At 41.2% G+C, this 15956-nt stretch overlaps 1 protein-coding gene across 2 annotated transcripts in view; it reads left to right on the forward strand.

Annotated features, from left to right (window-relative positions):
* The window catches only part of bcam (basal cell adhesion molecule (Lutheran blood group)), a 54926-nt gene that overhangs the window by 29895 nt on the left and 9075 nt on the right, over positions 1-15956 (forward strand). For both annotated transcript variants that reach the window (XM_061050206.1, XM_061050207.1), the window contains exons 2-12: positions 5817-5941; positions 6093-6309; positions 8189-8262; positions 8374-8470; positions 8585-8767; positions 9682-9803; positions 9963-10104; positions 10647-10762; positions 13533-13674; positions 14410-14534; positions 15218-15359. In XM_061050206.1, coding sequence (XP_060906189.1) covers positions 5817-5941; positions 6093-6309; positions 8189-8262; positions 8374-8470; positions 8585-8767; positions 9682-9803; positions 9963-10104; positions 10647-10762; positions 13533-13674; positions 14410-14534; positions 15218-15359 — 1485 coding nt within the window. The remainder of the gene's footprint in view (positions 1-5816; positions 5942-6092; positions 6310-8188; positions 8263-8373; positions 8471-8584; positions 8768-9681; positions 9804-9962; positions 10105-10646; positions 10763-13532; positions 13675-14409; positions 14535-15217; positions 15360-15956) is intronic.

The following is a 15956-nucleotide window of genomic DNA, read 5'->3' on the forward strand; positions in this document are numbered from 1 at the left end:
ACTCTCCACTCTGGGAATTGTCTAAAAAATCTAAAAATTAACAGATTGTGCACAACCGTTTAACTTTCCTAATTGTGATAACTTAATAATTTCCCTTTTCTTACTATAATATCTTTGGATTTTCAAAAATAGGTCTGAATTTTTACTTCAGGGAATTTCGATTGGCATTTTTAATTATAATTTTTGAGTCTTTATTGGTCAAATGAGCAATTGATTAGCAGAGAGTTTTATCCCAAGATTAGGCAGTAAGGGGGTAAAAATTGAGTTACAGCCAACAAACTGCGACCAATCTGACCAGTCACCGCCCTTTCTGTCTGCCACATAATCCTGTTCAAGCTTTAATAACTATTTGAACATTCACATTACAAAGTGCTTCACACACAGGCAGCTAATTAAAACAGACGGGGCATAAAATCATCAGGTTTTCAAAGAAAAATTATATCAATATAGTTTAGGCAAACACTTGGAAATAAACTTTTGTGAAATCAAAATTTGAGTGAATTTGTGAAAGTTTATTTTAGTACAACATACTTTGAGAGGGTGCATGTTAGCTACGGTCGAGCTGTATTTAGTCTCTGTAGCTAAAACCTAATCCCCTTAAGATTAACTATGAATTCAATTTGAGTGTTCATTAAAAGAGAGAAATAACCCCTTAAAAGAATGAAAGAGGCGCTGATCAGTGGAATGAGTGAATGAAAATGTGGAAGTATCTTTGTTTTGTGCTGTCGTTTATGTGACCGCTAAACTGTAGGTGACTCAGTCCTCGTGACATTGCGGCAGAATCGTCTGCAGCAGAGCGCTGTTTGCTTTGCCAACAGTCAAACACTAATCCTGTTAGAGGCCAAAGATGGTTTGGACCACACACACTCCAAACATGCACTGAGGTGCACACACACCTTTTGCCATTATCAGTCATTGTCCCTAAGCTTTGCCCTCACCTCATAGATGTAGTCCTGCAAACACTGTTCCCTAGTTAGCAAATGTGCAGATCTTTTTGCTCTATCTCTATGAAATATGCTGACTGTATACAGTTTTCTTACACCCCTAGCACCATCATCCGGTGTCTACAGCAGACTCAAATAAGGCTTCCTAGAGCATGCATTTCCCTCATGGAGAGGTGTTTGGGTTAGCGAGCAGACAGGCGGGCTCTATCAGCGAAACAGGGCTCATGGTAGCTTAAAGAGGTTCTAGTTGGGTGACACTCATGTAGGTAAGGCTGGTTTGACACACACACACACACACACACACACACACACTGTTTCTTGTGTCCCATTTTATTATTATTTTAAATGTCTGCCCTTTCTTTTTTATCTCTTTGTGCCTTTCTTTTGCTCTCTTGCAGTCTCTTTTTCTGTCTGTTTTTTTTTTCAAACACGCACATGCGCAGACGAGCCTCCCGAGCGAGTTTGTGCACTGGGTATTAAAGAATGCTCTTTGAGAATGAGGCATGAAAAGGAGAGAGTCGGAGGGAGAAAAAGAGGCTCCTGGTTTTAATGTCCGGAATACAACAGTGGCAGTAGGTGAGGGGGGGGGGGGGAGAACTAGAAAGAAAAAAGAGGACAGGAGAGAGAGAGGATCCAGCTGGTTCCTTTCATAATAAGGGGCACCAGCTTGTGTGTGTAGGTGTGTGTGTATTAAAGAGAAAATGGGGGGGGAGAAGAGAAAGAGATGCAGGCAGTAAAAAGAGTATAAAAAGCAGACACACAGAGAGTATTGAAGATGGTTTCACATTAACTTTTCAGGAGATGTGGGACTGACACGATTCTCTGGGTCTCCTCTACTCTACCACGCTGCTTTGAATGCAGTCTTGGATCTTTTCTTTTTCTGCACACACTGTACTTAACCGAAGCTTTTTGGGGTGCTTCTGCTGCTCATAAATATCCCATGCATTATAGATTTACTGTAGGAGTGTGTGTTTGTGTGTGTGTGTGTGTGTGTGTGTGTGTGTGTGTGTGTGTGTGTGTGCAGGTCACAGTCTGACCGTCTCGTTCCCATCTGTCTTTCCACCCGGTCATGCACCCCATCACACACCACCTCACACACACTTTCCCTCTCTTTGGTTTAAATCCGATTAGCTGGCCTGCGTCAGCTAACGAGACCCCCATGAAGCTGGACCCCCACCCACCCCACCCACCCGACTCTCCCACCTCTCTTTCTCTCTCTCTAACACACAAAGTGACCGCCAGCAGCCTGTGTCTCTAAACACACAATCACACACCCTCAGAAACACACACACACACACACACGCTTGGATTGGACAGAGGACTCCCTAATTATGCCTTAATTGTCTGTCTCTGTCCCAGCAGCTGCCTCGTGTGTTAAAACACAGAGCAGCGGCTTGACTGATCACTCTGGACCAAAAACATATTGTGAACAACACTAAAATATGTGTGTGAGAGGGTGAAAAGGGTTAGGACAATAAAATTAAATGAGAGATAGGGAGAGGAAAAACATGTGGTACAGATGGCCGGTTTCATTGTGTTAGCCGACAGTAGCTCTGTTTACGTGACTGTTGTTCTAATAAAAACAAGTCAGTCCACTACTTAATTATGTAAAGATACAGAAAACTTCCACGCATCCTCAGTAGATCGTTTTGTCTGTGACTTATATTCACACATTCACACAGTCTGTCTTGGCTGATAGCAGTCGACTTCTATTCCCCCATAAGAGGCTAAATTTGGGCTCGCAGCTGCTCTAAAAGTGACGATTCAGCAGTTTTCATTATATTCCATTACGCTGGCAAATTAGTGTCAGAGACTGAAAAATGAGCGCAAAATGACACAATAAGAACACACAGCTGTTTCCACAGGAAGTGAATGCGATCTGTATTCAGTGACCTCCTGCACAGCTAAAAATAAGCAGTCAGTAGATTTATTTCTCTCCATGGCTTTGTCTTCTACACTTCCTAATGTTTCAGTTTTATTATCTCTAAGTTAACTGTGTTGCTGTAGTTTGGCACAACAGTGTGTATTGAGCAAACGTCAAATGTTAGCATGCTAGCTTGCTAAGTCAGTGTCTAAAGAGCGTGCAACAAAATCTTGATTCCATTGTTTCCCATTTGAGCATCCTAACAGCCCGCGAGCATCAGGCAATGCGTAGCATCGCTTTACCTTGAGACCCGGTTTCTATTTTCATTCCTGTCACTCATAGTCAAATGAAGAGGAATGAGGGAGCTTGACAAGGCGCTGGGAGTTCTGATTTTTCCAGATTTTCTCCCTCAACACACCTTGTTAGCTTGTTTTAAAAGCGTTAGCGGCTTATCAATACAAAGCATCACACACAGTGTCCCCCACCTTCAAAACGACAGCACTACTGTAAATGTCATATACTGTTTGAACGGGGACACTGAAATTCACAGTGCAGAAAAATTAATAGTTGGATTCCTCGGACAGCGAGGGGAATTTTGCTGTGTGATGGAAAGCGATATCTAATGCTCTTGTGCTGTTAGGACATTCTGTAACAGTGTAAATGTTAGCATACAGATTTTTAGCATGCAATATTTTTACAGAATTAGGCTACAATCTCACTGTAGGTTGTTAGCATGCTAAAATGTGCCTAGGCTAGTGGTACTAACAAAAACTTTATCTTGTAAGCATGCTTAATTTGCCATTAAAGAACAGCTGAGATCCGATGGAAACATTGCTGTTCTTTAGCCAACGCATGTAGCGTTATCGAGCTATGACTAAGAGTCGGAGGATTAATAAAGCTGTTAAAAATGATTCTATGAGTATTGGTACAAAATTCTTGGAAAAACATCCATTTTCTCTTTTCAATATTTCAGGCTGTATCAGAGAAAGAGACCAATTGCCAAGTGACTGACCACCTCTTCTGTAGAAATGCCAAACCTGCTCAAAAACATGCTGCAATGCATACTGGATTCAGTTTGCATCTTTATATCTGAAATTCCTGTTGTTTTTAAAACCCAAAACTAGAGTTAGAATTCAGGTTCTCTCTGCATGTGCCAGGAAGTCCTTTGATTTAATGTGGTATGTTGTGTGTATTTTTCCCATGCACCACTTAACGAAACTCTTAAATCCTGAGTGCTGCCTAAAAGCACGGCGCTCGGTTTACTCACACATTCTTGTATGTTTGCTCGTCTGTCTGCTCTTTGGATTGGCGCAGAAACAGAGGCAGATTTTCTTTCGGGCTACTACATCCCTCTTACTAAGTTGGAACATGAAACTCGGTTTGTAGAACTAATGTTGTTTTGCCTGAGAGCTACTGAGCTAATGGAACAAAATATTTAGACAACGAGAGGGGGAGAAAAAATTAAATGAAATCGAGGAGCAGGGTAAGCATTGAGACAAGGGAAGTGAAAAAGTATTGAAAGAGGAAGTGAAAGAACACAGGAGAGACATGAGGTCTTTTCATCAAATGTCAACGCTTAACCAACCCATGACCTCAGTGTGGTTTGTGGGTCAATCACAGCATCTGACCCTGGTGGGAAGTGTCTCAATAACACACATACACACCACTGTGTGTAATTTTTGACAGCTTTCCTATTATCTCCCCTATATGTACCCTTTGCCCTTTCTTCCGTCCACCCTTGGCTCTCTTTCTTCCTCGCAGCACAGTGATAACAAGGCGGTCATCCCCTGGCTCCGTTCCTCTCTCTCTCTCTCTCTCTCTCAAGACGTTTTGAGCAAACAGCCTTTCATCTTCCCCGTCTTCATTTCCCTGCACTGTTATTAATACCAGCCTGTCAAACAAAATATGATTCCCCAAAGTCCGTCCTCTCCCCTCTTGGCTGTATTGCACAACAAATAAATTATTGAAGCGTAGATTTTGTAGTCCAGAAGTTGATACCATGATTAATTCATGTTAGCGTGCAGGGCTGGCTCGTTCATTAGCAGAGTACTGTGTATATCTGGGATTTAAATATTTAACAAATAGTGTAGATCTTTTGCTTTTGAATCTTACTTACTAAGCTGAATGTTTGGACTTTTTGCAGGATAGAAACATTTTGTATTTTACTCTCTCTTGTCATGTTCATCCATTATTTACTCGACAAAAAAATTCCTGGTTTATTTCTGAGATGGCATTTAGGATAATAGACAGAAATCACAGGGATATGGGATTTTAGCTACTATGTTGTCCTACTTTGGCAAACACTATGTTTTAAATAAGCTTGCTAAATAGTATAGTATAACCCCTCTTGCAGATACAACTCCGTCCTTTCCTGGCATTCCTTTTCCACACATTACAGCCGCACACCAACACAGTGAACTCCACACAAGCCTTCATGTGTTACTGTAATGTGTGATTTATGGCATTGCATGTGCTGCAGTGACTTCATTAGCAGAAATGGAACTCCTTCCCCTCCCCGCCCCTCCTGCGTTTCTCCTCTCTGTAATATAATCTCCTTGTCACGTTGTTTCTTTAAAACTACATGTACAGAAAGTTAGAGCTTCCTATCCCCACAGGATCCAGTTTGGATCCAGTCTGTGCCCTAGCTACTTCTCTCCCATTGATATCTGGGACACTATGTGCATCCTAATGTGTCTGTTGAATGGAGAACACTGACAGTGACTGACTCGGGGGGGCCCTTAACAGTTTTTACTGCAGTTCAAACACCTTTTAAGGGAATACTAACACTTCTGACTAGCTACTTTAGCAGATAGTGTCAGATGTAGTTAGAACTGAGAGCCAAAGAAACATATCAAAGCAACTTTTGTAGTGAGTAGAATTGATGCCCTGTGGTCAATTTAAATCTTCTACACCTATATAACCTCTAAGACCTTACTGCCAGAACTTTCCTGTATCTGAGTCTTAAAAACTAATCTGTGTCTCTGTTTTTGTGTGTGTTTTCTTTACAGTTTGTAGTGGGACTGTTACAGTGAATGTGAATGCCAAAGTGGAAGTCCTTAAAGGAGAGACTGCCAAACTTCCCTGCACCTACACAGGGTCATCATCAAGCAACACAGTTGTTGAATGGTTCATTGTAAGTCATCTTTACATTTATTTCTGTAATGGTTTTTGAATATCTTCTTATGTCTGCAATTAGCAAACTCAGGTCAAAGGTCATTTTTTTAACTTCTGCTCATGTTTATCCTGTCCTCTTCTCTGCATCTCCCATCCGTGCATCCCTTCAGGAGGAGCAGGACACCAGGAAGCGTGTGGCTTTCCACTCTCAGGGTGGTGAAGGAAAAAGTGACGATGGCACCCCTCTGACCGGACGCGTCACAATCGGAGAGGACTCCACCTTGACCATCTCGTCAGTTCAACCCTCCGACGAGCTCGTCTTCTACTGCCAGGTCACCGCCGGCTCTGCTGGGGTTGGAGAAGCCGCCACTATGCTCAAAGTCTTCTGTGAGTCTTAAATTGCCCTTTGGCCTTTTTATATGACTTTAAGGTGACCTTTTCAAAGAGACCCCCCTCCCCACTTTCCCATCAGTTGGTGATGTGTGGAATTTATGACTTGTTTGTTGCTGTCAACGCGGCTAACGGTTTATGGCTTTAATCAGAACTGTGTGTGTGTGTGTTCACGCATACTTTCATTTAGCAGTGGCTTAATTGTACCTAATGCAATGTAATGCATTTTGCTGATTGCATTTCAAACATACTTTAAATAACTCCATGTAAAACCTCTAGAGATAAAGATTTAGTATCGTTAAGTATGATTAGCCACGATTTTCTACATTTCAAAAAGCATACAGGAGACTTAAACTACTATTTTTCCATCGTGTGCAGGACTTTGGAGCCTTTTTTTCAGCCACTGGGATAACCAATTCCCCAGAGGTCAATTAACCACAATCTAATCAATCTTGACACAATTGATAAATACTTCAATCCCACCTGTCATGTCTCATATATATCACTTTAATAACAGTCTAGATTTATCACCAATGGCGCTGAAGGGGCTGACCCTTGGTGCAGGCTGCTGTGTCCTTGCCCTTTCCACAGCAAACCCCTTAGCAAACGTTCATTATACAGTAAACATTTGCTTGGCCAATCAAAGTGAATCCAATCATTTGCATTTTGGGATTTGACTAATCGATCACTCCGTAGAGAGGAAGTTTGTCTCAAGAGAAAAGCAACAACAACAAAAAAAACCCATTCTTTGGTCAAGCTTCCACTTGAAACAGAGCTCACAAGTTATTCATTAACATTTACACACTCCGAGGCTCTGAGGTTTAAAGCTATCTCATAAAATTAGCTATTAATCGTGAATGGAGCCAGTCAGTGGTAGACAATACCTCAAAGCAGTGCTGTTTAACAAAAGCCTTTTTGGATGCACTTAATGCCCACAGATGTAAGAAAACAAGCTGTCTCACAAACCAGGAGTTATTCTTTGTCCACAACGGACCACTTGACTCATTTGGGGGATGAATGATAGTGCGTCTGTTTTGCTTTAACTTAACATGGGTGAGTTATGAGGTCTCTTGAGGGTCTGCCTGGGTACTCTTCATCAGAAAACCTACATTAGATAGTACACACAGTATGACTACTTTAAAGAAGCCCAATGTAACAGAATAAAAAAACTGTTTAAAGGAGAATATTTTTAGAGTGTTTAGCCTCAAGAAACCAGCTTTGATTATTCCCAGATATTTACTCTACGTCTAAATTACTTTGCATACATGGATTTCACAGTTTAAAGAAGAGAATGGCTATAAAAAAAATAGCTTCAGCTCTTTTGGGAGCTGCAACAAACAAAGGCAAAAACAAAAAACAGAAATTGAGCGAGCTAGACGGAGAGAGGAATACCCATCTACTGTTTATTTTTATAAGCAGCCGACAGCTGCAGGCGGTGATAAGACGACCTTGCATGTGAACAAGTGAGTGAGGGGAATAAAGTAGAGAAAAGAGAGGGAACACTCACACCTGTGGCTGTGTGTGTGTGTGTGTGTGTCTGTGTGTGTGTGTGTGTGTGTGTGTGTGTGTGTGTGTGTGTGTGTGTGTAAGCCAGAGAGGAGGTAGCTCTGTTTTTGCTTCTATTTTTTGGTTGTTATTTGACCCTTATCAGCTCGTGAACCGGGTCACAGTGGAATACTGTGGAGCAGAATATTTACTGCTCCACTTAATTAGCAAGGTCAGCAGGCATGTGGGATGGTCTGCATGTGTGGAAGCGGAGTGTGTGAGTTTGTGTGTGCATGAGTCCATGTTAAAGGTTTTCCTTCCAGTGAATCATAATGATATAATAATGATTTCTCCCCCTCCCTCCCTTCCTCCCTCCCTTTTCCTGCCTCAGTTGCTCCAGAGAAGCCTGAACTCACGAGGCCGTCGAGTCAGGCCATCACTGCAGGAGAGACTACCAGCTCTGAGGTGTGCAGAAAATCTTAAATTACAGTGTTTGCAACCTGCATGTTTTCTGATTTTTATTGAGACAGTGAAAACAAGTTTTTTAAAATTGGCTTCCGTTTGTCCACATTTCAGATCGGTACCTGTGTGTCGAAAAATGGACATCCACAGCCAAGAATCATTTGGTTCAAGGATGGTCTGCCCCTGGCTGAAATCAAGGACAGGAAAGAGAGTACGGCTGTTTGTTTTAATTTCATGTAAAAACATGATGTGATAAATGTAATTCCAATCAGAAGATAATCTGTATGCTTTGGCTCTTCCTTCCCCAATCCCTACTCTCTTTTAGAGACCTACATGATTCCCTCTGTAGTAAAGGAGGCCTCCGGTCTCTTGACCATCAAGAGCACCCTGTACATGCAGCCGACAAAAGCGGACAAAGACTCTGTGTTCCAGTGCACCGTGGAGTACAGCATGCTGGAAGGCCAGAACAAACAGAAGAAGTCAGACACCATCACAATTAATCTCAACTGTGAGTGGAGGGGGTGGGACATGAGTTTGGGTTTGTGGGGTCCACAGGTACTGGTAGGCTGATATTGCTACCTCTGGACAGACCCAGGCTAACTGTCTCCACGTGTTTCCAGTTTTTATGCAAAGCTAAGCTACCTGCAGGCAGTAGCTGTATATTTGGATTTGTTGATCTTCTCATCCAATTCTTGTCAAGACAGTGCACTCAAATTTCAGGGACTTCAAACTGCAAGCTAGCTGCGTTGTCATCAAGGAACCCAGACCGGGCTGATACAGGGTTGATGAGAAAAAGGGACAGATCATTGAGAAATCATAAAAATAATAATTTTCCTGATGTGCAGCGTCACTTTCCAAGCCTCCAGTTCACAATATAATGTTTTGCTGTTGTGTGTTTATCTGCTCTGCTATATTACTTCACAAGTCAATGAGCTATGACTGTGCAGGTATGTAAACCCTAACATGACCTGCACAAATGAATCATTAATTCAAACCATGAAGATATGGTGGGACACTTCACACAGTGGGTATAACGTTTACAGCATTAGCATTTATCATGCTCAAATTAGCAAATTGATAAATAGTACAAAGTCGGAATGTCATTACAACCACTAAGACTTAGCAAGGCCTTTGATCTGCTTAAACGATTTATGTATGCATCTGTAAGACACTCTTCAATCGCCTCTTTTAGAATTTGATGTGGTAAACAAGCAGCTATCAGTGCTATCTCCCCTTCATGGATCTATTTCATATGTTACATGTTACATATCTTTAGTCAGCTAAAATGAGCTAAGGAAAATGATGGGAATACAAAAACGACTGTATTCCTCTGGAATGTATTGCACATCTCTCATTGATGACACGCAGTATGACAGAGTAAATGTATTTTCACCTGTTTCATATCTGTTCTCATCCATCTAGATCCCTCTGAGAAGGCGACCTTTTCCCTCCTCAACACTGATCCTGTCAAAGAGGGCGACTCTGTAACCATGAAGTGTGAGACTGACGGAAACCCTCAGCCAGAGTTTGACTTCGCTAAAGATGTACGCTTGCATTTCATGTTAATATTTTAATATGTTTTATAGACAGAGACACATCCTTATTCTGCTGTTTTCGTCTCTAGCCCCTTTAAAAATTAAAAATTTAATATTTTTGTAGCTCTCCCACTTAGTTTTTCCTCTCTCCTCCTCCTTCTCCTCCAGGGTAAAGCAGTCAGCGGAGAGGGTGGTCTTCTAAACATCAAATCTGTCAAACGCTCAGACGATGGCGTGTACATGTGCACAGCAACAGATTTCGACAACCTGGAGGCTGACCTCACTGGAACTATCACCCTCACTGTCAATTGTGAGTCTGCCAAACAAAAAACTCAGACAGACACACAAAATTGCAGATTAAAGTAAAGACACATCAAAAACAATCAACCCTCTGTTTGTCGAGTTTCCCAATTTTTGTTGTAAAAAATGTTTTTAATTGTGAATCAAAGAACGAACACGGGGGGAAAAAAGGAATTAAGTTTAAATGGAATCCTGTCAGGAGGCCAAAATCCAATTCAATTTTTCACAGTTAATTTCTTTCTTTAATGTTTTCCCAACTGCACTCTCTAGTTTGATCTTATCACACACATAACGTGGGGATGTACTACAAGTAGCATGGATCAGGCTTAGCTTGGCCTTAGAAATAGGCTTAACTTCAGGGAAGTGCATTAGCTTTTTACTTGCAATAAGAGCAAACTATTCAGCTGAGTACGGCTGTCCTAACCATCGTATTACATGGTTGTTAAAGAGATGAGAAGCTCTTTGATTGAAAAGAGAAACTTCCTGGATGTCCCTCCAGATGTATTGAAAGACTCAACTTTCATGTACCTGTCTCTGTGTCTTTGCTGTCAGATATCGACCCAGTGAAAGTGATCCCTGCCGAGTCTCAGGTCGTCACGCTTGGAGACAAGGTGCAGTGGATGTGTACGACCAAGGGCTCTGCCAAGCACACCGTTCAATGGAAGAAGGTATGCTCAATCACTTTTCCTTATCTTCACTCCCTTTTCCTTTTCACTTTGATGGGAAAGTGGTCTATTTTTAAGAATGTATGCATGGAATTCTTTCTGAGCATTCCCAGATAACAGTTATTTTAAAAAGCAAACCCATCATTCCTACATATAAACACAACTATCTGTTTATGTCTAAGACAGATAAATAACAAGAATGAAGTCCCTCCTGCAGCTCCTCATTTGGACATTATGTGATTCTGGTTTGGCTTCAACACTGATAGTTTTTAATCAACATTTCTTTTCCTCACTGGATAAGGCGAACTATCATAGTGCAATACATACGGTAACTTTGTGTGCAGCTGTTGTACGACACTGCAGCCTTTTAACACAACAATCCTTCTTAAGACAGTTGTGGCCTATAGACAGAGGCTGCGTTGTGTTGTGTCCAATTGCAGCAACTGCAGTCAGACACGGCTGTTTGTTCCATTTTAAGAGGAAGTAAAGCCAAACACCAAGGCAAATTATGCACTGTTATTTATGATATTTTATCCTATACTAATGACTTATCATAAAATGAATCATAAACCTTTAGAACTGTCAAACAAGTTCAGTAGAAATGAAGCCAATGCAGGAGTGCAAAAAAACGACAGTTCCTTGAGTGTCCACTTGAGGCTGTCTCCAAAAGACAAGGAATCCCCATTAGGGTCCATATTAAAATGTCAATTTTTATAGAAGAAATAAACATGTTTGCAGCCTGATCTAAATGACCAAATGCACAGCCAACCTTTGTTCTCTGGTGCCGCTCAGTTGCAGGAACATACAATGAAAAATAACTCAGTAGTCCATGTCGCACTCTGGTACGAACCCGAGGAAGGTAAAGGCAAAACTTGTCGTTAGCTCACAATAAGGTGACAGTAAAACCCTTTTCACACATACAGAAATCTCCTGAAAAACTCTGGAGATTAGGCTACCCGGAGGGACTTTAGGGTATATGTGAGCGCAAACAGCCAAATTTTTCGCGCGGATTTTACCCGGAGTTTATCCTGCCGGACCCCTAGTATTTTATCTGCAGAAAGTCAGAGTGAGCTGATGTGAGAACGCAGCAGCACATACTCTGGAGGATTCACCTCGAGCTCACCTCGAGCCAATGGGACCCCAGTGACGTTTATATACAGTGACTGCCGCACGGTGCATAAAGTGTCTGCACGCGACCACTACGATCTCCGTGCACGTAATTAAACGGCTGCATTATGTTTTCTGTTTGTCAGTATGTTGTTCTCCGCTCTCTTGTGGATGTTGTCATTCCATTGGATTACACATAGCATAGATCTAAAGGCAAATATTCTCATTATAGCGTCGTGTAGCGGACTCTGTTGCTACGGCCGCTACTTCCGCGTTGTTTTTTTACGTCACGTCTTACCTTGTGTAGCGGTTGTGTACTCTCTCTTGCGTTGTGTGATGAATCAGGCAAACACTTTTACTTGGCACCAGCACGCCGTTTAATCACGGGGACAGCATAGTGCAGACTGGCAAAGATACACGGGCTGCACCGCTTAAGTCTGCAGGGGCACCAGCAGAGGGCGCTCATGTTACACAGAGTCCCAGTGGATACTCATTAGAATTAATTATAAACAGTATTTAAACAACAGAAATAGTCAAATAAAGACATTCTATGCCAAGTGATGGCAAGTGGAATCATTAACTCTGTTACACTCGGGAAATCCCCCGCGCCCCCTCCCCTCTGACAGGGATAGTCCCCCGCTGTGAGGAGCATATGTGAACGGCTAGGTTGGGAGAATCTCCGGATCAGGCCTCCTGTAATTATCTAGATATTATCCGGAGTGCATATGTGAAAACGGCTTAAAGTAATTTTCAGAGACCACTAATTTATCTTTAAAAGGTGGTGTTTCTAGATTGACAATAGTTGTCGTTGTTCCAATATGGTGGCCGCTATCTGGGCCTCATTACACCCCTTCAGAAACCAATGGCTGAAAGCCTTAGACTATGCCCATCTTTTATAAAGTCTATGGTTATGAATGATTTCAGTTTAACAGTAGCAGCAGAACTCTTTTGTGTGACTCAAAACCTTTAAAATTTGCTGTATTGTTAAAAAATAAAAGATGAATTCAACTATTTTGAGTTTTTATACTGTACATAGCTAGTTAAAACTAATATTTCATTGCAACAAAAAGCCCTCCTGGTTTGTATTTTCTGTGGACAAAACATAAAATATAAATCCATTTTCTCCAGTTAACATACGGTACCAAAGAAAAGACGATTTGTTTACTCTTGTAGTCTTTTTGTAGAGACTCAGCATTCTAACACTGGAGAAATAGTGGATTGTTTTGATATTTTTCTTCATCTCTCTCTCCTCCTCTTGTTATGTGCAGAGTGTTCCTCCAGTGTCAGGCCTGTTGTTGTAGCCTGTGTATCTATTGTTGTGTCTCCTGCGGGTGATAGAAACTCACCGGCTGCTGGTTTTCTAGGTAGAGATCGTCTTTGTTCTCAGTAAGACCAATTCCTATGAGAAGAATATGAGAGGAATTGTAAGAGACAGGTTCATCATGGCCGACTGACTCTGATTTGTTATCACGGTGTTTCTGAACAGTGTGTGTGTGTGTGTGTGAAGGCTGTGTTTCTGCTTTCCCAGCATAGCACACACTTCAAAACAGATTTAAAATGTTTCTTCTGCTCTCATGTGTACACACAGAAAGAAGCAAGAGAGAATAGAAGGATGAGGCTAAATGTGTGTATGTGTGTGTGTGTGCGTCTGTGTGTGTTCCTCCAGGGCTCAGAGGTGCTCTCTCAGGACGGCCTGCTGGCCATACAAGATGTTTCCTATGATAAAGCTGGAGAGTACATGTGTGTCGGAGCCCTACCATCCGTGCCAGGGCTGACATCTCAGGCTAGTGTCAACCTCACTGTCAAAGGTAACACACTCGTAAAAACATGTACACAGAGACTCATTGACCCACATGCAGAGCACACCTCAGGAAAACCAAAAAAAAACGGACTTTAGAAAACGATTCAATCACACATCTGCAACAATTGGTGTCAGGGTGTGTGCTGGGTATTGTTTCAGTCAGAGGAAGGAGGTTGAGTAGTGAGTGGATCCAACTGGTTGTAGGTGTGGTTTCCTGCATATCTACTGCACTATGCACTGTAAATGCACTAAATCTAAAAGTGTACGTTTCTGATCATTTAAATTCATTCAACTTCAAATATTTTATTAATATTTAAAACCAGTTTAAAACATAAGAATGCATTCTTCAGAGGAATAGACTGCTGGAAGATTTTTGAACAATATAAGCATACAAGTAGACTTCCCAGCATGCACTGTTTGAGAGTTGTTTTTTGCACATTGAAGATAGCAGAAAGGCTTTTCTGTGTTTTATACAAATTAAGCACATTTTACTTTAACATGCCAGATGCTGATTTAACTTTACAAGTTCTGTGAATGTAAGCCTGGATGTTTAATATTTCTATCACTAAAGATGACTTCTTCAACTGTTTCTCATTTCTTTAAGAGCAAGGGCGTTCATTTTATGAAGTTGAAATAGCCTGAAACAAATTGACAGTGTTTGAATAAGTGTGTTGGAGCTGTTTCTGTATTGTTTATACACAAGGAGTTCCCCCTCTTAAGTGCTTTCTCACTCGCTTTCCAGGAAAGCCGATGATTGAGACCCCCGCTGTCGGAGAGGTGGGGAAGGAAGGAGACATGGTGACTCTGAAGTGCTCTGCCTATGGATCCCCTGCCCCTCAGTTCACCTGGAAGCCCTCAGGAAAAGAGGTACGGCTGTGAAAACAAGCAAGACAAAACGCTCTGTAAACACATGTAATTGCTACTTCCTAAAGTATTGAATGAAGCACACATTTAACTGTAAATACAGAAGTTAAGTTGTATTCCAAACAAACATAACTGCTGCTAAAATTGGGGTTGATTTTTTGAAGTTTGAGGATTTTTCACGTCATCTGAATATCTATCTCTTGGTAGGCTGGTATATTAAACTTCAAAAGAAAGAAGTAAAGCTTCTTGCTGTGCAACAGAAAGTATTATTTACCCTAAATCTCATATTGATGTGATATGGTTGAAAAAAAAATTCCCTATGAAGAAGCTACAGGGGGAACAGAGCTTTGAAATAGAAATTTTACTTGGGAAAAAAGTGAAAATGAAAATATAACTTTGAAGATTCTGGTGGAAAAAAAATCAGATAATTTCTGGAGCAAAGTGGCATGTATGTAAGATGAATGTTCAGATATATTTAATCTTGCATGACTTAGAATTTCCAAAGAGCAGCTGTCAATGTATTAATGAGAATCATGAGCTCAAGTGTGGAATAACAGTCTCTTTAAAGTGACAACAATGATGGGAGTCAGACTTAAAAATCCCTGCAAAAAGTGTCAAATATACGCTAAAGATTATGAAGAACTATGTTGAAATTCACGTCACATTTTTCCTCCTTCCATTTCCAGTCCGTGTCAGTGGAAGGTAACAAGGTGGTGAGCACTGTGAGCCTACAAGCCACAGCCGAGGTCATGAAGGACGGGGTGACCTGCAAGGCCTACAACGAGCACGGAACAGATAGCAAGGCCTTCCTGGTATCTCTCAAACGAGGTCAGTTTCTGTAGATGACAGGAAAGTTGAGGCTTCCTTATCTCGCCCTCTCCTTCACCTTTTTGTTTTATTCACTGTCGGCTTTTGATGTTCATGTACAGAAATGTGTTTTGGCTTTGAGCCCATGAATTTCATTTGATTTGAAGATGACAAGAATTATGATTTTAGAACTTACTGATTTTTGAAGGTTGTAACTCACCCCGCCTATCAGTGTTTGCATAGTGGAGACACAAAAACTAGTTCTACTAGCCTATATAGAGAAGTCACTTATTTCAAAACCTTGAAGCTGCCAGGTGTGACATTTGTGAAGCTAACTAAGCTAAAAACGTCTGTTAGCTTAAAATTACATGTTCGGAGAATTAAAAAAATATAGCATTTGGCCAGCAGGCCTGAACTTGAAACTTGATAAAATGCAAAAGAACAATTTTAGAATATACTTATATCTCAAAGTAAGTTATTCCAATAACAGTAGCAGTAAGTAATCACAGCTAGGTTAGCATTAGCATAAAATAGCCCCACAGGCTAAACTGTGAATGTTAAACTTACATAGCTCTCCACATAAGGAGAAATAAGAAAGAAAAAATCGCTACCTGGCAG

Source organism: Labrus mixtus, chromosome 11 (assembly GCF_963584025.1).
Source record: "Labrus mixtus chromosome 11, fLabMix1.1, whole genome shotgun sequence".
NCBI lineage: Eukaryota > Metazoa > Chordata > Actinopteri > Labriformes > Labridae > Labrus > Labrus mixtus.